Raw genomic sequence first — 25,088 nt, forward strand, 5'->3', positions numbered from 1 at the left:
ACTTGGCATAGTTAATTCCAGTCATGTGGTGAGTGAATAATTCATAGTTGTTAAATAGAATTTAAATGAAAAGTCAAAATTCCACCAAAATTATTTGGTTGGCATCCATGCCTGAAGTCCTAGATCTCATTGAGTATGAATTCCCTGGTGATAATTACCTCCACCCCCGCCCCATACAGTCTGATGCGTGTGTGGAATTCAGAAGTGTGCCTGAGTGTCCATTCCAAGGCCCTCGCATAGCCTGAGTCATCACAGCAGCCTCTGACTCAGCTGGAAAGAACTGAGAAGGTGTCACACTTCTGGAATTCTCCTTTGGCCATATGCAAAGATTTCCCTCACCAGCTTAGCCAGGAAGTCTAAATCTGCAAAAATTATAAGCACTCTCTAATGTTCAGTGGTTTTCTAGGTACATACATCATCAACATTTATGTTTACATATGCCAGCTGGATAAAGACCATTGGGCTGCATTGTCATTTACTACTGCAAAATCACATCACACTTTCATTAGATGAGAAATATTATTTTATTGTGGTTATTAAAAGCTGAAGCCTTAGAGTCAGAAAGATCTGGGTTCAAATCCTAGCTTCACCACTTAACAACTTTGTAACCTGGGGCAGAGATAAATATTTAATCTTTTAAAATATCTGTTTCTTTATCTACTTCATAGAGTCTGTGTGAATAAAGGAGATAATCCATACTAAGTGTTTATAGCATCATGCCTGGCACATAATGAGCCTAAGTATATGTTGCTAGCTGTCACCATCACAACTATTACAACTACTCCTACTACAAACTCAGGTCACATATGCCAGTACCTGGGTCAGGCATTTACCAATCTATCTGTCCAGCAACATATGTGTTTCTCTGCCATAATTACTTCACGTGCATTTAGAAATGATGTTAGCTTAACCCAGAAGTTGTGTTGGTTCCAGCATGATTTTTCCCACCACAGTAAATGTTTTGTAACAATCCAAGACAAGCTTTCTCAAAATTAAATACGAAGCAAAATAGGAAGAAAAGAAGGGAAAAGAAGGAAAATCTACAGAAATACCTTTCTTTTTTTTTTAACATCTTTATTGGAGTATAATTGCTTTACAATGGTGTGTTAGTTTCTGCTGTATAACAAAGTGAATCAGTTATACATAAACATATATCCCCATATCTCCTCCCTCTTGCGACTCCCTCCCACCCTCCCTATCCCACCCCTCTAGGTGGACACAAAGCACCGAGCTGATTTCCCAGTGCTATGTGGCTGCTTCCCACTAGCTATCTACTTTGGTAGTGTATATATGTCCATACCACTCTCTGACTTCTTCCCAGCTTACCTTTCCCCCTCTCCATGTCCTCAAGTCCATTCTCTTCATCTGCGTCTTTATACCTGTCCTGCCCCTAGGTTCTTCAGAACCATTTTTTTTCTTTCTTTTTTTTAGATTCCATATATATGTGTTAGCATACGGTATTTACTTTCCTCTTTCTGACTGACTTCACTCTGTATGACAGACTCTAGGTCCATCCACCTCACTACAAATAACTCAATTTCATTTCCTTTTATGGCTGAGTAATATTCCATTGTGTATATGTGCCACATCTTCTTTATCCATTCATCTGTCGATGGACACTTAGGTTGCTTCCATGTCCTGGCTATTGTAAATAGAGCTACAGTGAACATTGTGGTACATGACTCTTTTTGACGTATGGTTTTCTCAGGGTATATGCCGCGTAGTAGAATTTCTGGGTCGTATGATAGTTCTATTTTTAGCTTTTTAAGGAACCTCCATACTATTCTCCATAGCAGCTGTATCAATTTACATTCCCACCAACAGTGCAAGAGGGTTCCCCTTTCTCCACACCCTCTCCAGCATTTATTGTTTCTAGATTTTTTGATGATGGCCATTCTGACCAGTGTGAGGCGATACTCATTGTAGTTCTGATTTGCATTTCTCTAATGATTAGTGATGTTGAGCATCCTTTCATGTGTTTGTTGGCATTCTGTATATCTTCTTTGGAGAAATGTCTGTTTAGGTCTTCTGCCCATTTTTGGATTGGGTTGTTTGTTTTTTTGATATTGAGCTGCATGAGCTGCTTGTATATTTTGGAGATTAATCCTTTGTCGTTGATTTGTTTGCACATATTTTCTCCCATTCTGAGGGTTGTCTTTTCGTCTTGTTTATAGTTTCCTTTGCTGTGCAAAAGCTTTAAAGTTTCATTAGGTCCCAATTGCTTATTTTTGTTGTTATTTCCATTTCTCTAGGAGGTGGGTCTGAAAGGATCTTGCTGTGATGTATGTCATGGAGTGTTCTGCCTATGTTTTCCTCTAAGTGTCTGGCCTTACATTTAGGTTTCTCATTCTCTTACATTTAGGTCTCTAATCCATTTTGAGTTTATTTTTGTGTATGGTGTTAGGGAGTGTTCTAATTTCATTCTTTTACATGTAGCTGTCCAGTTTTCCCAGCACCACTTATTGAAGAGGCTGTCTTTTCTCCATTGTATATTCTTGCCTCCTTTATCAAAGATAAGGTGACCATCTGTGCATGGGTTTATCTCTGGGCTTTCTATCCTGTTCCATTGATCTGTATTTCTGTTTTTGTGCCAGTACCATACTGTCTTGATTACTGCAGATTTGTAGTATACTCTGAAGTCCAGGAGCCTGATTCCTCCAGCTCGGTTTTATTTCTCCAGACTGCTTTGGCTATTCGGGGTCTTTTGTGTTTCCATACAAATCGCGAAATTTTTTGTTCTAGCTCTGTGAAAAATGCCAGTGGTAGTTTGATAGGGATTGCATTGAATCTGTAGATTGCTTTGGGTAGTAGAGTCATTTTCACAATGTTGATTCTTCCAATCCAAGAACATGGTATATCTCTCCATCTGTTTGTATCATCTTTAATTTCTTTCATCAGTGTCTTATAATTCTCTGAGTACAGGTCTTTTGTCTCCTTAGGTAGGTTTATTCCTAGGTATTTTATTCCTTTTGCTGCAGTGGTAAATGGGAGTGTTTCCTTCCTTTCTCTTTCAGATTTTTCACCATTAGTGTACAGGAATGCAAGAGATATCTGTGCATTAATTTTATATCATGCTACTTTACCAAGTTCATTGATTAGCTCTAGTAGTTTTCTGGTAGCATCTTTGGGATTCTCTATGTATAGTATCATGTCATCTGCAAACAGTGACAGTTTTACTTCTTCTTTTCCGATTTGTATTCCTTTTATTTCTTTTTCTTCTCTGATTGCAGTGGCTAAAACTTCCAAAACTATGTTGAATAAGAGTGTTGAGAGTGGGCAACCTTGTCTTGTTTCCTCATCTTAGTGGAAATGGTTTCAGTTTTTCACCACTGAGAACAATGTTGGCTGTGGGTTTGTCATATATGGCCTTTATTATGTTGAGGTAGATTCCCTGTATGCCTACTTTCTGGAGGGTTTTTATCATAAATGGGTGTTCAATTTTGTTGAAAGATTTTTCTGCATCTATTGAGATGATCATATGGTTTTTCTCCTTCAGTTTGTTAATATGGTTTATCACATTGATTGATTTGCGTATATTGAAGAACCCTTGCATTTCTGGGATAAACCCCACTTGATCATGGTGTATGATCCTTTTAATGTGCTGTTGGATTCTGTTTGCTAGTATTTTGTGGAGGATTTTTGCATCTATGTTCATCAGTGATATTGGTCTGTAGTTTTCTTTTTTTGTGACATCTTTGGTTTTGGTATCAGGGCGATGGTGGCCTCATAGAATGAGTTTGGGAGTGTTCCTCCCTCTGCTCTATTTTGTAAGAGTTTGAGAAGGATAGGTGTTAGCTCTTCTCTAAATGTTTGACAGAATTCACCTGTGAAGCCACCTGGTCCTGGGCTTTTGTTTGTTGGAAGATTTTTAATCACAGTTTCAATTTCATTACTTGTGATTGGTCTGTTTATATTTTCTATTTCTTCCTGGTTCAGTCTCAGAAGGTTGTGCATTTCTAAGAATTTATCCATTTCTTCCAGGTTGTCCATTTTATTGGCATAGAGTTGCTTTTAGTAATCTCTCATGATCCTTTGTATTTCTGCAGTGTCAGTTGTTACTTCTCCTTTTTTATTTCTAATTCTATTGATTTGAGTCTTCTCCCTTTTTTTCTTGATGAGTCTGGCTAATGGTTTATCAATTTTGTTTATCTTCTCAAAGAACCAGCTTTTACTTTTATTGATTTTGCTATCATTTCCTTCATTTCTTTTTCATTTATTTCTGATCTGATCTTTATGACTTCTTTCCTTCTGCTAACTTTGGGGTGTTTTTGTTCTTCTTTCTCTAATTGCTTTAGGTGTAAGGTTAGGTTGTTTATTTGAGATGTTTCTTGTTTCTTAAGGTAGGATTGTATTGCTATAAACTTCCCTCTTAGAACTGCTTTTGCTGCATGCTGTAGGTTTTGGGTCGTCGTGTTTTCATTGTCATTTGTTTCTAGGTATTTTTTGATTTCCTCTTTGATTTCTTCAGTGAGCTCTTGGTTATTTAGTAGTGTATTGTTTAGCCTCCATGTGTTTGTATTTTTTACAGATTTTTTCCTGTAACTGATAACTAGTCTAATAGCATCGAGGTCAGAAAAGATACTTCATATGATTTCAGTTTTCTTAAATTTACCAAGGCTTGATTTGTGACCCATGATATGATCTGTCTTGGAGAATGTTCCATGAGCACTTGAGAAGAAAGTGTATTGTGTCGTTTTGGGATGGAATGTCCTATAAATATCAATTAAGTCCATCCTGTTTAATGTATCATTTAAAGCTTGTGTTTCCTTATTTATTTTCATTTTGGATGATCTGTCCATTGGTGAAAGTGGGGTGTTAAAGTCCCCTACTATGATTGTGTTACTGTCGATTTCCCCTTTTATGGCTGTTAGTATTTGCCTTAAGTATTGAGGTGCTCCTATGTTGGGGGCATAAATATTTACAATTGTTATATCTTCTTCTTGGATTGATCCCTTGATCATTATGTAGTGTCCTTCTTTGTCTCTTGTAATAGCCTTTATTTTTAAAGTCTATTTTGTCTGATATGAGAAGTGCTACTCCAACTTTCTTTTGATTTCCATTTGCATGGAATATCTTTTTCCATCCCCTCACTTTCAGTCTGTACGTGTCCCTAGGTCTGAAGTGGGTCTCTTGTAGACAGCATATATATGGGTCTTGTTTTTGTATCCATTCAGCCAGTCTGTCTTATGGTTGGAACATTTAATACATTTACATTTAAGGTAGTTATCGATATGTGTGCTCCTATTACCATTTTCTTAATCGTTTTGGGTTTGTTATTGTAGGTCTTTTCCTTCTCCTGTGTTTCCTGCCTAGAGAAGTTCCTTTAGGATTTGTTGTAAAGCTGGTTTGGTGGTGCTGAATTCTCTTAGCTTTTGCTTGTCTGTAAAGGTTTTAATTTCTCTGTCGAATCTGAATGAGATCCTTGCTGGGTGGAGTAATGTTGGTTGTAGGTTTTTCTCTTCCATCGCTTTAAATATGTCCTGCCACTCCCTTCTGGCTTGCAGAGTTTCTGCTGAAAGATCAGCTGTTAATCCTATGGGGATTCCCTTGTATGTTATTTGTTGCTTTTCCCTTGCTGCTTTTAATATTTTTTCTTTGTATTTAATTTTTGATAGCTTGATTAATATGTGTCTTGGCATGTTTCTCCTTGGATTTATCCTGTATGGGACTCTCTGTGCTTCCTGGACTTGATTGACTACTTCCTTTCCCATATTAGGGAAGTTTCAACTATAATCTCTTCAAATATTTTCTCAGTCCATTTCTTTTTCTCTTCTTCTGGGACCCCTATAATTCGAATGTTGGTGCATTTAATGTTGTCCCAGAGGTCTCTGAGACTGTCCTCAATTCTTTTCATTCTTTCTTCTTTATTCTGCTCTGTGGTAGTTATTTCTACTATTTTATCTTCCAGGTCACTTACCCGTTCTTCTGCCTCAGTTACTCTGCTATTGATCACATCTAGAGAATTTTTAATTTCATTTATTCTGTTGTTCATCATTGTTTGTTTGCTCTTAAGTTCTTCTAGGTCCTTGTTAAATGTTTCTTGTATTTTCTCCATTCTGTTTACAAGATTTTGGACCATCTCTACTATCATTACTCTGAATTCTTTTCCAGGAGTGCTGCCTATTTTCTCTTCATTTGTTTGGTCCGGTGGGTTTTTACCTTGCTCCTTCATCTGCTGTGTGTTTCTCTGTCTTCTTATTTTGCTTATCTTACTGTGTTTGGGGTCTCCTTTCTGCAGGCTGCAGGTTCATAGTTCCTGTTGTTTTTGGTGTCTGCCCCCAGTGGGTAAGGTTGGTTCAGTGGGTTGTGTAGGCTTCCTGGTGGAGGGGACTAGTGCCTGTGTTCTGGTGGATGAGGCTGGATCTTGTCTTTCTGGTGGGCAGACCACGTCTGGTTGGTGTGTTTGTGGGTGTCTGTGAACTTAATATGATTTTAGGCAGCCTCTCTGCTAATGGATGAGGCTGTATTCCTGTCTTGCTAGTTGTTTGGTATAGGGTGTCCAGCACTGTAGCTTTCTGGTCGTTGAGTGGAGCTGGGTCTTGTCGTTGAGTTGGAGATCTCAGAGAGCTTTTGCCTTTGATATTACGTGGGGCCGGGAGGTCTCTGGTGGACCAATGTCGTGAACTTGGCTCTCCCACCTCAGAGGCTCAGGCCTGACACCCGGCTGGAGCACCAAGGCTCTGTCAGCCACCTAGCCATTGAAGAGGTAAGTCCAGGTCCAGGAAGAAGCCCAGCTCTACAGTTCCTCCTCCAACACTCTTGATTTAGCCCTCTAAGCATCTAATGTGGAACAGTGAACAGGGTGTTCTGGCAGTCTGAGCAGTTGTCTTCCGACTCCAGTCCCATCCTTCTAAACTCTCGAAATATCTTTCTTTTATGCGAGGAGTGCCTTATATGAAATGCTGCAGGTGCAAATAAAGAAGCTGCAGAGACATTTCCCCCTGTATTTAAACAATGGATTAATGGAAAAAAATGGGTTAATATCCTTGGGCTAATTTTTATGAAAATAGTCTCTAGTGGAAATGAATACCCTCCAGGACCAACATCTCATAGAAGCAGGAGTCCCCCGGGGATTAAGGCCACTAAGGATGCTAGGTGCACACACCAGTAGAGATTTAACTTGCTAGTAATTTAAGTGTTTTTTTTTTTTTTTTTTTTTTTTTGTGTGTGGTACGCAGGCCTCTCACTGTTGTGGCCTCTCCCGTTGCGGAGCACAGGCTCCAGACGCGCAGGCTCAGTGTCCATGGCTCACGGGCCTAGCCGCTCCGTGACATGTGGGATCTTCCCGGACCGGGGCACGAACCCGTGTCCCCTGCATCAACAGGCGGACTCTCAACCACTGCACCACCAGGGAAGCCCTTTAAGTAGTATTTTTAATGTTTTTGTTAGTGCTCTAATTACAGAGTTTAGTAGATGTTGAATAGTCTGTCCCAACCCTACATTATTATAAGTCCTATTATTTTTAGCATGTAATTTTGCAGAATGGGATGTTTTTCAAGAACACTTACTGGCACTATATATAACAACCCCCTTTCTTCCAACATCTAATCTATTTAAAAGGGGGTTCCTGGCTATTATTGATTTGTCTTTAGGCGTGCATTTTCTCTTACCATGTGACCATGATATATCTTTTTTCTTGGATTGTCTGTGAATTATTTGAAAATGGTATATGTCGTTCATGATTATATCCTTTCATTGATATTACAGACTTTTAATGATTTGGACCGTTGATTAATCGCCTGCAATGTTGCAAAACTTTCTCAGGATTCAAAGACTTGATTTTTGCATTCAGGAGGTTTAAAATCTACTAGAGGAGATAAGACATTTACAAATAAATGCAATCTAAGTATGTGATAGAAGCAAAAGATTTAGAAATGTTAGCAGAGAGAGAGAGAGGTTTCATGGAGATTGATTGCTTTGTCCATGTCATCTTCTAGCATCACCATAATTGGATTTGATTTTCCCTATTAAGGTAATTTCATGTGATAGTTATATCGTATAGAAAAACTTTCCTTTTCATCTTTTCTAAGAGTTTACATAAATCTCTGGAACACCTACTACCTTTTGCTTACCTACTTTTGAATTGTTTGGGGAAAGATTTGTGTGTGTGTGTGGTGAGTTGTTATTGTGCCATTTTTATGCCCCTAAATACCATGTTCTTTGGAAGCTTGCTTGCAAGTGTAGTAAAAGGGAATTTGTCTTAGCATTCTCTCTCTCTTTTTTTTCAGTGTGCACTATTCATCCCCAATTCACTATAAATTTCTTTTTAAAAATTACTTATCTGGATGAAGACATCAAAGGCAGTCTAAATTTGAACTAAGCTTGATAGTATCTCCATTTCTTACCCAAGGATTTTGTTTTTGTTTTTTTTGTAAACCATCCACTTTGTGAATGGTTTTGTGAATGCTCCAGATCATACCCACACAGTCTGGGCAGCTTCTGAAATGTCCGTGTACTGTGGCTCTGACGTTCCCTAGGGCATAGATCCAAGTGACTTGCTCTAGTAGACATGCTCAAGCAATTCATGGTTTTTCCTGACTGCCTTGGGGCTGTGAACCCAGAGGAAACATTTGCACTTCATTATGTGTTATCATTATGCGTTATTATTTAGGGGACTGTTTGGACACAAGCAAACTTTTTTTAGGAGGGTAGATTTTTTAACCTATCACCAAACCAACATGTAGTCATTGTAGAAAACTTGAAAAATATTTAAAGAGCACATAGAACAAAATACTGTCATACATAATGCCACTACCCAAAGAGAATCAATAGTGTGTACGCATTCTGATCGTTTATATTCATATACACACACAGCTGTTTTTTTAATTTATTTTTTATTGAAGTATAGCTGATTTACACTGTTGTGTTAATTACTGCTGTACAGCAAAGTGACTCAGTTATACATATATATATTCTTTTTCATATTCTTTTCCATTAGGGTTTATCACAGGATATTGAATATAGTTGCCTGTGCTATACAGTAGGACCTTGTTGTTTATCCATTCTGTATATAACAGTTTACATCTCCTAATCCCAGACTCCCACTCCTACTCTCTCCCACCTCCCTCCCCCTTGGCAATCACCAGTCTATCATCTATGTCCCTGATTTTGTTTCTGTTTCATAAATAGGTTCATTTGTGTCATAAATAGGTTCATATTTGTGTCAAATACATAGGTTCATTGTGTCATGTATTTCGTTCTTTTTTATGGTTGAGTAGTGTTCCATTGTGTATATGTACCACCTCTTCTTTATCCATTCATCTGTCCATGGACATTTAGGTCACAACTGTTTTTAAAAGCCAAAGTGGTATAAATCCCCACTTGCCCATGCTGTCTTTGGAACTGACCCCAGTTCTAGACTGAGGTCTCTTTTCCCATATTGCAATAGCTTCTAAATAAAATCTGTTTTTACCACTTTAAAAAAAAACAAAAAACAAAGTGGAACTGTACTCTCCTATTTGTAACCTACCTTCTTTTTGACTTATTTATTGTAGAAAATTTCAAACATCTACAAAAGGATACAGAAAGATATATTTATGTATAAATAATATAATCACCCCGCTTTAACAATTTCCATTTCTTAGCCAGTCTTGTCCCACGTATACCCCTTATATCATCCCTCTGACATCGATCATTTCATCTGTGTGTGTGTCTCTGGGAAATGACAGTTCTTTTCTTTTTTTATACAACATAGCCACAATACTATTCTCATACCTTAAAAAGATAACAGTAATTCCTTAAAATCATCAAATAGCCAATCAGTGCTTTTTAAAAATAATTGTTTAATATGCAACTAATATGTGATTACTATAGAAAATTAGAAACTAAGTAAAACAAATCATCTATAATTCTTCTGCACAAAGATAATATTAACCTTTTTAATATCTCCCCAGATTTTTTTCTATATATATATATGTACTTTTTAAAGCAGCTTATTGAGACACAATTCTCATACCATACAATTTATCCATTAACGTTTGCAATTCAGTGGTTTTAGTATATTCACAGGATTATGAAAATCACCACAATCAATTTTAGAACGCTTTCCTGACTCCAAAAAGGAATCCCAATTAGCAGACACTTCCCATTTACTCAAAACCACCACCAACCTCAGCCCTAGACAACCACTAATCTACTTTCTCTATATTTACCTATTCTGGCCATTTCATATAAATGGAATTATACAATATGTGGTCTTTTGTGACTGGATTAATTCATTTAGCATGTTTTCAAGGTTCATCCATGTTGTAGCATGTGTCAGCACTTTTTTAAATTGTCAAATAATATTCCATTATGTAGATATACCATAACTACATACTTTTGATAAAAACTGTATTATACCAAATGACTGCTAGTGAATGTAAGATTTCTTTTAGAGATGATGAAAGTGTTGACTGAAGTTATGGTTGCTCAATTCTGAGTGTACTAAAGACCATTGAATTATACACTTCAGATACGTGAACTGTATCTCAATAAATCTGTTATTAAAAATTATAACATATTTGCTTTTTTAAACTTTTTAAATTTAATGATGTTATTAACATTTTCCCACATCACTAAATATTTTTCAAAACATAGTTTTTAGTGTCCATATAATGGTTTTTATTTAACAAATCCCCTAGTTTTAGAAATTTAGGTTGTTTCCAGTGATTTTGTAATTATACAAAAATACCATGATGAACCTCTTGGTACATAAATTTGTTTGCCCATATCTGATCATTTTATGTAAAAATCTTTTGAACTCTTTTCCTGGCACTCCAGTGTGTGTTTTTGTTGCTAAAAGTTCTTTTGGCTTTACTGCCATACATGGTAGTTCTCTCTCTGAACTCTATAAATTTGTTTCATGCGTTATAATGATTTTCTCAAAGATTCCTTTTCTCCTTAAAAATGTTTAATAGGCTTAGTATTGGAACTGAACAGGTAAGGTTTCCTAGGCTAGGTCTCAGTTTCTTTACTAACTCCAATATGGTAATTCAGCAGAAGGAGAGACATTATATATTTATATCTACAGTGTTGCTAGTTAACTAGGAAAGAGCACAATGGCTTAATTCACAGAATCCAAATCTATTAATGGTTAATTAGACAGATTTACAAGCAGTTCGTTTCTTACCTAGAAGAACAGCTGGTAACTCATCTCAAGGCTAAGCTAAGATCCATCCAAATGTACGAGAACATCTGTTTTTCTTGTCCTTTCATTCGCACACATACACTATTACACACAACTGATTGATACCCTGACGTTATTAGAATCTAACACTGAACCTAAAAATACCCTGGAACTGTTAAATTCCCCTTGATTACTGCTTGTTGGGCTATGGAGCTCAGAAATATTTGTGTACCTGCTCTTACATAAGCCATTTCTAAATATGGCCATCAAGGAATTTCCTTCCCTGTCTTTATACTTAAGGATAAATTTGCATCTTGTGTTATCTTACTTGTTTTCTGACAAACACTTTTACAGATAGTGCCACAGAAGAACTGATATTTTCAGAGGAATGGCCATTTGAACTCTTTGTCGTTTTCTGAATCCACTTGTGTTTGGTGGTGAATTTTCCACGCACGTTTACATAGACGTGTCAAACCCCCGTGCTGTGAAGTTGGCATCCTGACATGGGAACCTTGCAATGCTAGGGAAAGAACATAAATTAGCCTAGGGAGCTTTGAGCATGCGACCGAAATTGGATGAATGCCACTTTTACCTAATTACATGAGATGCTGAAACGTGGAAACAAAGGCCATCATAAAAGAAATCCAGATGAAATACTGATTTTCCTCACTGATGACTTTTCTAAGGAGAAGAAAAGACCCATCTTTTCATGCAGCATAAAATTGTGAAAAACCATGTATTGCCACACTCAGAGCCAGGGGGGAATGCACGTTAATCAGAGTATCTGTAGCAACCGTAAATTTTGACCCGCTAACTGGACTCAGGAAAGTTAATGAGTCATTTACACAAGAGTGCGATTCCTGTAGGATGCATGCTGCAAGCCTGTTAAGCAGCCAGCCAGGTAACATCTGAGTCCTGCTCACAGCCGTCGTGGTCTGGCCTTTGGGAGACATTGATTTGCTCCTACTTCAGGAATGCCAGCAATTCTGTTTTGCTTTCGTTTATGAATGCCTGCCTCACATGATTTTATTTAGTCTTCTTGGTGTCACTTTCTTATATTCCTATTGCTTTTCTCTCCTGAAATCTTCCTTTGCATCTCACAGAGCACCCCCTGCCATTCTTTTTTTTATTGCAGTAAAAGAGACATAATGTAAAATTTACCATTTTAATCATTGTTAAATGTACAGTTCAGTGGCATTAAATACATTCACATTGCTTTGCAACTGTTACCACCATCCATCTCCAGAATTTTTCTTATCATGCTGTACTGAGACTCTACCCATTAAACTCCTCCCTCCCTCTAGCTTCTGACAACCACCATTCTACTTTCTGTCTCTAGGAATTTGACTACTCTAGGAACCTCATATAAGTGGAATTATACAGTATTTATGTATGGCTTTTTGTGTCTGACTTCACTTAGCATAGCATCTTCAAGGTTTATCCTTGTTGTAGCATATATTAGAATTTCCTTCCTTTATAAGGCTGAACAATATTTCATTGTGTGTACATACCACATTTTGTTTATCCACTCATCCATCAATGGACATTTGGGTTATTTCCACCTCTTGATTGTTATGAATAATGCTACTATGAAAGTGGTATGTAAATATCTGTTCCCCAATTCTTTTTAAGTAAAAAAAAAAACTGCCTTTAAGGAGCAGGGGAACTGAGTTTAGAACTCAGAAATAGAAACAATAGGATCTTGAATTAAGATGAAGCCTCTTGGAAGTAATACCTGTATTCTCTTCTAGCCTAAAGATGACAGGCCCCCTATGGAATTTGACAGATATTAAAGATGAATACTACATTGAGTGGTTCCTTTTGCATTCTTTCCTTTCCTTTTGTGCTTTAACTCTAGGACCCCAAAACTAGCTTTAAGATGCTAAAACCCTCTCCCTGATAGTTGACTTTAACCTTAAACTGAGGGTTAGTTGGAGAATCAGTAGACATCTCTTGAAACACTCCAGATCTTCTGTAAACAATAGTAAAACTTTTTTGCTACTTTGTTCTTAATCATAACCCCTATATGACTTTATATGTGGTTGGAAGAGAGTAAAGGGTATTGTCAATCAGGGGGCCCATTAATGGGACAGTTCTTTTTTACAAATTTAATATTTACAGATATATATTAAACATTGTAATTGTTTGGCTTGAGGTATGATATAAAATTATTCAAATTTTTTTAATGACCAAAGGACTAGATGATAATCTCAATGTTTACTTTTAATAATGGGTCATAATCTGTATAATTTCACCTTTGAGAGTTTTCTTTTGTTTTTTGAGATAGTCTTTCTATATACAAGCATGCTAAATCATCTTTTTATCTTTAACTTAAAGCAGCAACAACAGTCATACTTTAAAAAGTCAGTTATCTTAGATAATAAACTTGTAACCAGTTAATTTCAAATATGAAATAATAATCCAATTATGCCTAAACCTATATAGCATTTATAGATGCAAAATTCACTCCACCAAACTCTCAATGCCTTGCAAATCATCTGTGGGTATTTCATCTTCCCTCTCCGTACAATGTGGGTTCTTCAGGTGTCCCATGAAGTTGTCATGAAAGATAAACCAATTTCCCTGGGACATGTTTTGGTCCTACTGACACTCTTGAGACTGAATTAGGTGGAAATGTTGATAACTTGATTACTGAGTTTTTGTGACCTTAGTAAACTTATGCACCTGTTTAACAACTTCTTTTAAAGTCTCATTCCCCTTTTTCAGAAAAAAGTCAAGACCATTGTCTGGAAAGTATATTAAACAAAGTGCTTATACTTGATAGATGTGACGCTGACCTTGTCCGTAGTATTGTAATTTTGTCCATTTTGAAATACTTTACAAATAAAACAGAATATAAATGTTTTACTTCAATATTACTGAAATTACACTATTATTAGTTATAGGTTTATGTTGAAAACTTGTGTTACAAAAATGTTCATTGGATGATAATGTTTGACTTACATTCTTTTTTCTCTTTATTTTTTATCGAAGTATAGTTGATTTACAATATCGCATTAGTTTCAGGTGTACAGCAAAGTGATTCGGTTATTTCTTTTTCAGATTCTTTTCCATTATGGTTTATTACAAGATATTGAATATAGTTCCCTATGCTCTACAGTAGGTCCTTGTGTTTGACTTACATTGTTTTTTTTATGCTTTTTTTTTTAACATCTTTATTGGAGTATAATATCTTTACAATGTTGCGTTAGTTTCTGCTGTATAACAAAGTGAATCAGCTATACATATACATATATCCCCATATCCCCTCCCTCTTGCATCTCTCTCCCACCCTCCCTATCCCACCCCTCTAAGTGGTCACAAAGCACCGAGCTGATCTCCCTGTGCTATGCGGCTGCTTCCCACTAGCTATCTATTTTACATTTGGTAGTGTATATGTGTCCATGCCACTCTCTCACTTCGTCCCAGCTTACCCTTCCCCATCCCTGTGTCCTCAAGTCCATTCTCTATGTCTGCGTCTTTATTCCTGTTCTGCCCCTAGGTTCTTCAGAACCATTTTTTTTTAAATTCCATATATATGTGTTAGCATACGGTATTTGCTTTCTTCTTTCTGACTTACTTCACTCTGTATGACAGACTCTAGGTCCATCCACCTCATTACAAATAACTCAATTTCATTTCTTTTTATGGTTGAGTAATATTCCATTGTATATATGCGCCACATCTTCTTTATCCATTCACCTGTCGATGAACACTTAGGTTGCTTCCGTGTCCTGGCTATTGTAAATAGAGCTGCAGTGAACATTGTGGAACATGACTCTTTTTGAATTACGGTTTTCTCAGGGTATATGCCCAGCAGTGGGATTGCTGGGTCATATGGTAGTTCTATTTTTAGTTTTTTAAGGAACCTCCATACTGTTCTCCATAGAACATATCAATTGACGTTCCTACCAACAGTGCAAGAGGGTTCTCTTTTCTCCACACCCTCTCCAGCATTTATTGTTTGTAGATTTTTTGATGATGGCCATTCTGACTGGTGTGAGGTGATGCCTCATTGTAGTTTTGATTTGCATTTCTCTAATGATTAGTGATGTTGAGCATCCTTTCATGTGTTTGTTGGCAATCTGTATATCTGCTTTGGAGAAATGTCTGTCTAGGTCTTCTGCCCATTTTTGGATTGGGTTTTTTTGATATTGAGCTGCATGAGCTGCTTGTATCTTTTGGAGATTAATCCTTTGTCAGTTGCTTCGTTTGCAAATATTTTCTCCCATTCTGAGGGTTGTCTTTTCATCTTGTTTATGGTTTCCTTTGCTGTGCAGAAGCTTTTTTAAGTTTCATTAGGTCCTTGTTTTTATTTCCATTCCTCTAGGAGGTGAGTCAGAAAGGATCTTACTGTGATTTATGTCATAGAGTGTTGACTTACATTCTTTCTGACAGTTTCTGAAATCCATTTTCTCAAAGGTGTTAGCTACAGTTCCAGCTACAGCATACTCAAAGTTGGGAATGAAAGTGATTTTTCCCAGGAATCCTGATAAACTATTTGTTGTTTTGCAAACTCCTCAGTGGTTAAGTGAGAATATTCCTAATATTTTTTCCCCATCTTTTCACCCTTGGAAAATAAATGAAAAAAATAAAATACCTTATTAACGTGGTGGTTTGATAATAAGTGGAAAGCAGCTGGAGTCAGCTCTCAAGATTCCAGGGAAATGAGGCTTGGCATGAGTAATTCAGGCAGTGGTTCTCAACCTTGGCCGCATAAAAGAATCTCAGGCATCAGCCTTTTAATAAAATCTTCCTAAGTGATTCCAAGTCAAGGTTAAGAACTGCTGGTTTAAGAGGAATTAGAAAGGGAAACTTGAGTTAGGAGAGTATTATGATGGTCCAAGTTAGAAATAATAAAGACTTCAGTTAGGAAGTTAGCAGTGAGATATTCAGTGGTAAAAACAACAGGACTTATGTCCCAGACAAGGGAGAAAAATGAAGCAAAGATACCATCTTCATAGACGTGATGGTCCTAACCTTGAGACTGGATGAGGTTGCCATGGAAGAGAACCAAGTAGAGATCCTTAAAGGATAACCACATTCATGGATGGGAGAGGGTCCAAAAACCTGAGAAGTGGGAGGAGAATCAATTGGCTGTAGTGGTAGAAGCTGAAGCCTGAGATTTTCAAGTAGGGATATATGATTATCTCAAGAGCAATTAAGAACAGTGTAGTAACATTAAATCATAGTAAGCTTCAAAATGTTTTTGAAATAGTCTCTGAAATATTTTTCTCAAATGTATGTTTATTGGATATCTTCGAAGTTATACTTTATAGGGACTTCCCTGGTGGCACAGTGGTTGAGAATCCACCTGCCAGTGCAGGGGACACGGGTTTGATCCCTGGTCCAGGAAGATCCCACATGCCACGGAGCAACTAAGCCCGTGTGCCACAACTACTGAGCCTGTGCTCTAGACCCCGGGAGCCACAACTACTGAAGCCTGTGCGCCTACAGCCCATGCTGCACAGCAAGAGGAGCCACTGCAATGAGAAGTCTGTGCACCGCAACGAGGAGTAGCCCCTGCTCGCTGCAACTAGAGAGAGCCTGCACAGCAGCTAAGACACAACACAGCCAAAAATAAATAATTTTTTTAAAAAGTTATACTTTATAAAGGTACTTTGAAATCCAGAAAGATAGCCAGACTTATGAAATAGAAAACAGTTTCTAATTCTAGTTCCACCTTTCTAGCCAGCTGACCTTGGGTAAGCCACTTGCCCAGTGCTCATTTTGCTAGCCCATTGAATGGCGATGCTAAGTGCTTGCCCTGCCTACTCCACTGTATTGTTTTTTGCATTAAATTAGATAACAAATGTGAAAATGCGTTGTAAAATGTAGACCAGTATACAGAAAATGGATTATTAGCATTAACCTTTTTGCTGTTATTCACAACACTTTAGTATTGAGAAGCTTTGGACAATTTATATTCCTAATAAAGAGGTAAAATAATACTAGGAAGTCCAAGGTCACCTTCTGTTCAGGGAGCTCACCATCCCACAGGGAAAACAGGATAAGGAAATACATAACTATAAACACCAGGGCAAAAGTTCTGTGAGAGCAGGAATCATATCACTAAGGTATTTCCAATGCCTAACTTAGTGCTTGAAACCTAATAGCCTCTCCTAAAATATTTATTTTTAAAATTTGATGAAATAATACAAGGTAAAAGGTCATATAAATAAAATACTCGGATAGTTTTGAGGAAGAGGAGATTCAAAACCTGGCACATTGCGTGAATAATAGTAAAAGACAAATATATGATGAATTAATGAATCATGGAGAGGGAGAAGTGTCATGTCCCAAAAAAGTCACCTGAGTTAATATGCAGCAAAAAGGAGTTTAAACCATATCAGATGCAAAATGTAGAAACAGCAGCAGGTGAAAAATGATTTTTAAATTCAGAAGACTCTAAGTTGCTAAAGGCCAAGACCATGGAAATCAGAAAACAGTGATGGGTCAGAGGAGACACCCTCGGAAATGGTGGTAACACCCAAGCTGATCACTTATTTGCTTTATTGGTTACGACTGCATCTCACCCAAAGGCAGAGTATTGCTTATGTTCAGATATGTACCTGAAATTTGGGTGCTAGAGTGTTCTGCTTTAAATGTGGCCAGTGAAAGCGTCCTGATCATGTGCTCTTCTGTCTATAGGAATAGATAATCTCTATGAGAGGGCGCTTCACATCCGCAAACTCCTCCTGACCTTGCCCAGGTCGGTCCTTATAGTGATGAGGTACCTCTTTGCCTTCCTCAATCAGTAAGTACCATAATTCTCTGCCAAAATGCTCATCTTAATTCCGTTTGCACCCCTCTGAGTTCTTTGTTCTTGGATTCTGTAACATGTACGTTGGGTTCCATTTATCAGCAGAGTTGAAGAGGAAATGATTGAATAGAGACTGAAGGTGCATTTTTCCTCAGCAGATCAAAGTCATTGTGTGACCTACCTTAAATAAGCCTTGTCACCAGATGCAGAAACTGTGGCCATAATTGCAAAAATATACAAGTATTACTAAAAAGAGCACTTTTCAGTGAATTACGTGTTTTTCCAACTTCCATCCAAAGCCAGTGTCATAAATGTTTTGTTAAAATGATGTAAACCACCTGCTCACTGCAGAAAATTTCTGTGATTTTTAAAGTTGTAGTCAGGGAAGGAGGGAAAATGTAGGTGAGATTTATACACAAATCCAAAAAAGAATTTTCTGCAAATTCAGTATAATGAGACCTTGTCAAAAAGATGATATTTCTAAAACATTCTCTAAAACAATGTAACAGAAATCTTAAAAATCACTGCATTATTTTCAAGGAAACTTTACTCTTTTAATTTAGGCAACTTGATTTTCAGTTGTGTCACTTGTAGATACATGGGCTCCATTATAAGAACATCTTCCCCAGGTCCTATCTAAGAGCCCCCTTGCACTTCAGTGTTTCAGTTAAATAACTGGAAATTTAAAATCCAGGCAGAGTAAGCTTGGGGAAATGCTTTCTCACTCCAGCATGAATTCTCCCTTCTTAGGATATTTTCTCTTCTCTATTTCACTGGAAGTTTTAAGTTCTTAAAAGCCATGGGGATTTATTACAACCGTGCTAACTCTTCCTGAAGTCATACGCGTTCAGGCTGACCCCCTGCAAGCCAAGTATCCTAAAATAGGGAAATGCTGGCAAGGAACCATACAGAATGGAGCTAAAGCATTCACAAATGACATTTGTACAGAAGTCACCCCTGGAAATTAGCAGTATCTAGAGAGATGGGTATAATCTATTTTAGGTTGAATACATCCTGTAAATTTTTACCTTTAAATAAGCCAAGTCACCCAGGCAATTGTAAAAATCTGAAGATTGCATGTGCCTCTCCTTCCCCAACATGGAGCACCTTGCATCCCTGCTGGTCCTCTCCATGCTGTCCCTACCAAATTTTCCTGATACACCTGAGCGAAACCAGCTGTGAAAGAATAAACCACAATGGATTAGGAAAGCAGACTGACCATGAACCAAGAAAGTTCTCAAAACCTGAATTTAATTCACCGTGTATCTCAACAGAATGGCCACTGTGCCATTCGTCAGACGATTGGCATTGCTTCCAGCATTTCTGCCCAAAGATGCCCCTTGGTCCCCTGCATCTGCCTTCATGCAGAGGCAAGGCCCAGCCTCTAGGATAGGATGCTTGGGACAGGAATTTTGGGAAAAGAAACTATTCTCTTTCAATTGTAAAATCAAAACATGTATGTAACATTTTTATGTCAAGTTTTTGCTCTTCAAGCCAGCACAAAATTAAAGACCCAGAAAGACTGTGACTCTCCCCATTGAGCTTAAGTGGATCTTTTGAAAATTAGACCATTCTTATTCTGAATCCCACTTTTCCTTCCTGCATTCATTTTCAAGATGATCTATAACATGATCATTGGCTGATATTTGTGAACTGTTTTTAAGATTTTATGTTTGAGAAATGGCAGAAGAGAAAGACATATGTTACCTGTGGAAATCATGCTTTTGTATTTTCCACTTTCTAGGCTATCTTGTTTCCAAAACAGGGTAAAGTATCATGTCACATGGTATCTCAGTTTCTTTGTGTCTGTCAACATCTCACAAATATAGAGTCTCTATTTTTCTCCTTCCATTTGTCATCTGTTCACCTGGATCTTACATTTCCTTTCAATGTTGACATTCTATATACTGAAAGATAGATTCTCTGAATTCTCCCTGGAGCAGCATCTTGCCCATGTGTTACGAGGCATAGCAGTAAAGAGCTGGCTTATTTTCAGTCACCTGTGGAAAATATCTCACAAATAGCCATTGGATTGAATTTAGAAATTAGTACTAGGCAACTGGAAATCTCAGAGTTTGTAGTTTACCAGCTTTAAGTGGAATGCAAGAATTGAGGATTCTTTTCCCCTTCTCTTGCACTTGTGTGTTTTATGACACTGGTTGTCACCTTGTGTTGGTAGTCTTACCCAAAAGCAAATTACAAAGCCTGGAGTTGCTTGCTTTCTCTCAGCGGGTACAAAGAAAAGGTGATTTGTTTTCCTCCAGACTCTCCTCAAGATTTATGGGAAAAAACTGAAATCTGAGATGTTTTTGGTTCGTTGGAGAACAATTTTAAAGATCTCCATAAAGCTTTATAGAGATCACTGCTGCCCCTCCCAGATTTACTTGAGCAGCATTTCCAGCCTGACCATAATGTTTACAAATGAAACTCATTTACTTGATCCTTGTCTCCACTGTAGTAGAGATTATCTTAAACTCCCTTGTGGCTTTAAAAAATACCACTTAAGCAAACAGGATTTATGTTCCCCTTTCAGTTTCTACCAAGTTGAAAGGTTGTAAGTCGCTTTACTTTCTTTGGAGTTTGCTGAGCCACCTTAAAGCAGGATGGAATATCATTTTATTCTAATAATAAAAACCAAATAAAGTCTTTTAGATCGGTATTTTTAGAATAGGAAGTATCTTAATTAAACATTGACTTTCTTTTTTTCTCATGTTAACTCCTTTCTTGCCTCTTTTCGTAGTCTTTCACAGTACAGTGACGAGAACATGATGGACCCTTATAACCTGGCCATTTGCTTTGGACCCACGTTGATGCCTGTCCCAGAAATACAGGATCAAGTGTCCTGCCAGGCTCACGTGAATGAGATTGTCAAAACCATCATCATCCACCATGAGACTATTTTCCCAGATGCTAAAGAGCTGGATGGCCCTGTTTATGAGAAATGTATGGCTGGAGATGACTATTGGTAAGTCCAAGAATTTTAGTCCTTCTCCCCCTGGAAGAATTATGGAAGTACAGATATCAACTTAATTAAGAAAAAGAACACTGACTATAGGCTGCCAGTGCTTCCAATTTAAAAACAAAAGAAGCAGCAGCAAGAACACTTGAGATACATTAGAATACTAAAATCCATGACAACACTGGCTTCTTATTATGGAATTTCATATTCATCCCTCTCTTTTCCCCAAGCATGACATCTTTATAGATATATCCATCCTATCATGACTTTTGTAGAGAATGATTTTGATATATAGAGCTGTGTTAATTTTTACTATTATATCAAGAAAAGATAACTGATTGAATTGACAGATTTCATTTTTATTCCTAAATAGTTTTGATTCTATATAAAGTATTTCAAAATTCTCATTTAAAAGGAGCGCCACAACCAAATGTGTTTTCATTCTTCCTTATTTTCATTCTTACCAATAAACGTTATCCTAACCAGTTATGGTCACTTTGAGCAAATTTATTATTGTTGGGATAAAAATGTTTTAACATGGCATTATAGTCACCTCCCAATGAAGTATAAAAATGAGGGGTATAGTCCATTGAACAATCCCAAAGGTAAGGAACCCTAAAATGTTTACGTTCACTGTTTGATATATGAGTGCTAGCTTCTAAGAAATCATATACAATCAAAGTGGTTTTGACTCCTTGAGCCCCTACCCCGTGCCAGCTTCTCAATGCATATGATCTCTTTTATTCCTCACAACCACTCCACCAAGTAAGTTAAGAGAGGCCGAGGAGCCTGTCCAATGGCTAGTGCTTACTGGACGCAGCCCAAGTCTTGTCTGATTCCAAAGTCCACACGAGTCTTCCCACTGAGCAGCTGCCTCCCAGCCTGCCTCGGAAACTGCTTTGTGCAGCTCAGACTAAGGAGAAGCTGGAAATAAATTTGTCTAAGTCCTTCATTCTGGACCCTCGTCGGGACACTTGGTTTCCCACTGCCTTCCTGGAGATGAAGTAGAAGTAGAATAAGTAACTGAAAGATCTAAATAACTCAGAGTACACTTATTTTTTACTTAAACCACAGTATATTCTTAAACCACAGATGATCCTATGCCTTAAGAAAATTGAGAGTTGACTATTTCCACAAGTACTGCTAAATTAACAATAAAGCATGATAGATTCTAGTTTTATAGTATATCTAGCAATTTTATGTGAAATTCAATTTTAAAATATTTACTTGAGCACTTACTACATGCACATACTGACTAAGCTTGGCTCTGGGAAGATAAATGAATAAAACTCAGCCCTGGTGAGATTCAGAATTTTATTTTCCTAGTTGTATTTGTTTCAAGGCCAGTGTCAGTCATATTTAGTATTTCAAAATATTCAGAGCTATGTCAGTAAGTTCTGTTGTCTTGTTCATTTTATCACAGAGCAAGTATGTGGATGTCTGGTCGATATTATTTGATGCGTTGTATTCTAGAACTTTTGTGGTTGCTCCATTTTTACAAACAGGGTAAAAGCCCCATAATAAAGAGTCTTGCAGCCAGTAACATGTGCTTGATTATGTCCTTCTCCCATACATAGTGTTTTTTATGGGTATCGCTCATTTTAAACAGAAAGTCAGTAATATAGTAGTCATCCCTGTTCCCCAATGCCAGCAATATAAATGGGCTTTTACAGTAATGTCAGGTTTGTATTTGTAACCATTGCATTCCATTTATCAGCATACGTTTGAGAAGAGATAGTGGTAATGTTAAAGGATAAAATTTGACTCTCAGATACAAAAATGAACATGTGTCTAGAAAAGATAAAAAAGATACTACAATCAATTCAAAGCAGAAACCGAAGAGCCATCCATTTCTTTGCAGTAGGGAATATTGAATTTGCAAAAACTGGTGTATCCATGGGGCAATAATCATATTCCACTAGAATTCAACAAATTTTCATTTTTGTGGATAAGAATTATTTGTAATACTATCAATTTCCTACAGGTTAATTTTGTCTTTACAGATTTGTAATGTGTCAAAGATGAAGGTACATACAGTCCCATAGGATTAGAGAATCCTAGAGGCTCCAGCATTCCACTGAAAGGCTGTCCAGCAACTCCTTTGCCATTCCAAAGTCTTATTTTTTTTTTTTTTTACAGTAGCAATTGTTCATCTTTGAAATGGTTTCCACTTTGGCTTCATATGAATTTCTATTTCCGCTCCTCAGCGACAGCCCATACAGTGAGCACGGTACATTGGAGGAAGTGGATCAGGACGCTGGTACAGAGCCCCACACCAGTGAAGACGGTATGCATTTGTGCCCATGCTACTATAAAATTAGTCTTTATATCCATTTTTTAAGAATTGCTTATAATAAGAATTCAGTAGATACAAAAGAATACTTACTAAATATGTGTAAAGTGCGAAGAATAACATTACAATGAACACTTGTGGAACCACCACCAAGTTTAAGAAAAAGGTATCATTACCTTTGCGCTTTCCTGAACCCATTGCCTTCTTTACCCCTCCAGGGTAACCACTATATGTTTGTACTTTTAAGTGATTTATTGTTTCATTTTCTATTTTCTTGAACGTTTCATAAATGGAATCATATGTGTATACTTTTCATGATTTTTTCTACTCAGTATTATATTTCTGAAATTAATCCATTGTTGCATGCAGTTATAATCATTTATTTACCTATATTCCATTGTATTTATTTTATTATTGATGAATATGTGAGTTGTTTTCTATTTTTTGGCCATCAAAAACAGTGCACCTATGAATATTTCAAACATGTATCCTACTGCAAATGTAGAGTTTCTCTAGGATATACACACATAGGAGTAGCATGTCTTCAACTTTACTACATACTGCCGAACTATTTTTGAAAATGGTTGTAAGGATATCCACTCCCACCAGCAGTGTCGCAGCCTTTCAGTTGTACATAGTCATCAACACTTGATTTTTTTTCCTTGATTTTTTTTTTGCTGTGTCGGGTCCTAGTTGTGGCACACGGGATCTTCGTTGAGGCACGTGGGATCTTCCATTGCGGTGTGTGGTCTCTTCGTTGCAGCACTGGGGCTTCTCTCTAGTTGTAGCGTGCAGGTTTTCTCTCTCTAGTTGTGGCGCACAGGCTCCAGAACGCGTGGGCTCTGTAGTTTGCGGCACACGGGCTGTCTCATTGAGGCACGTGAGCTCAGTAGTTGTAGCCCATGGGCTTAGTTGCCCCGCAGCATGTGGGATCTTAGTTCTCTGACCAGGGATCAAACCTGTGTCCCCTGCATTGGAAGGTGGACTCTACCACTGGACCACCAGGGAAGTACCAACACTTGACTTTATAAAATATTGTAATCTTTGCCAATATTGTCAGTGTGTAATGGCATCTCATTGTGATTTTAATTTACATTTCTCTGATTACTGATGAAGATGTTGTTTTAAAATATAGTGTATTAATAGAAAATTTGAGGTATGGTAAGGCCAGCAGATTGGGAGATGATCGCCATTGAAAAGATAATTTGATACAGTTCCTAAGAGGAGGGGACACATCACACCTCAGGGGGCCAAGGAAATCACCAGGGTCAGTCAGGAGGCAGAGGGAGAGGAACAACTGGGTAAGAGCTTTTATTGTGGTTTCCACAGAAAGGAACATGAGAGGAAGGGTAAGCAGGGTTAGGATTGCCTAGTTTGAATAATTTCAGTGGGCTCTGGGGCTGTCTCTGGTTGTCTGGTACCTGGCTCTGAAGTGATTGTGGCAGACAGATAGTGGCCCAAAGTGTGAGAGCCCCAGAGAGGAGGTGGTTGGGATATAGGCTCTGGATTGGTTGGTTTGTATTTGAAAAGCACATTCCAGGTGAGTTGTTTACCGTCCCTAGGAATTGGCTAACCCTGGGAGGGACAGTCCCTCCAAGGGCAGCAAGGCCTCAGAGGTCACACTACAGAAAATGAAACACATGGTTAATGCAGATATACTAATTTTTGTATGTTTAGATTTCTTCTTTTGCCCATTTAGGGCCCACTTGCGCACTATCATTTTCTCTGGGCTTTTTTTGCTTAGTTTAGTTTAGTTTGGCTTTGGTGTTTTCTTATTTATAAGAGCTCTTTGTGAGTCTGGATCAGGTCTTTTATTGGATATATGATTTGCAAATATCTTCTGCTCTGTAGCTTGTCTCTCATGTGCTTATTGTATCTTTTGCCAAACAGAGAATCTTAATTTTAAAGGCGCTGAATTTACCAATCTTTTCCTTCATGGTTGTTTCACTTTGCATCTCCTTTAAGA

The 25,088-nt window shown here is 37.6% G+C and overlaps 1 protein-coding gene across 1 annotated transcript in view; it reads left to right on the forward strand.

The window, feature by feature from the left end:
- SRGAP1 (SLIT-ROBO Rho GTPase activating protein 1) overlaps window positions 1–25,088 on the forward strand; it is a 274,483-nt gene that overhangs the window by 230,366 nt on the left and 19,029 nt on the right. The window contains exons 16-18 of the mRNA XM_022571634.2: window positions 17,759–17,864; window positions 20,611–20,835; window positions 23,037–23,116. Of these exons, the coding sequence (XP_022427342.1) occupies window positions 17,759–17,864; window positions 20,611–20,835; window positions 23,037–23,116 (411 nt within the window). The remainder of the gene's footprint in view (window positions 1–17,758; window positions 17,865–20,610; window positions 20,836–23,036; window positions 23,117–25,088) is intronic.

Source organism: Delphinapterus leucas, chromosome 11 (genome assembly GCF_059928025.1).
Source record: "Delphinapterus leucas isolate spDelLeu-1000000601 "Yukka" chromosome 11, BTC_Dleu_Yukka2, whole genome shotgun sequence".
Lineage (NCBI taxonomy): Eukaryota > Metazoa > Chordata > Mammalia > Artiodactyla > Monodontidae > Delphinapterus > Delphinapterus leucas.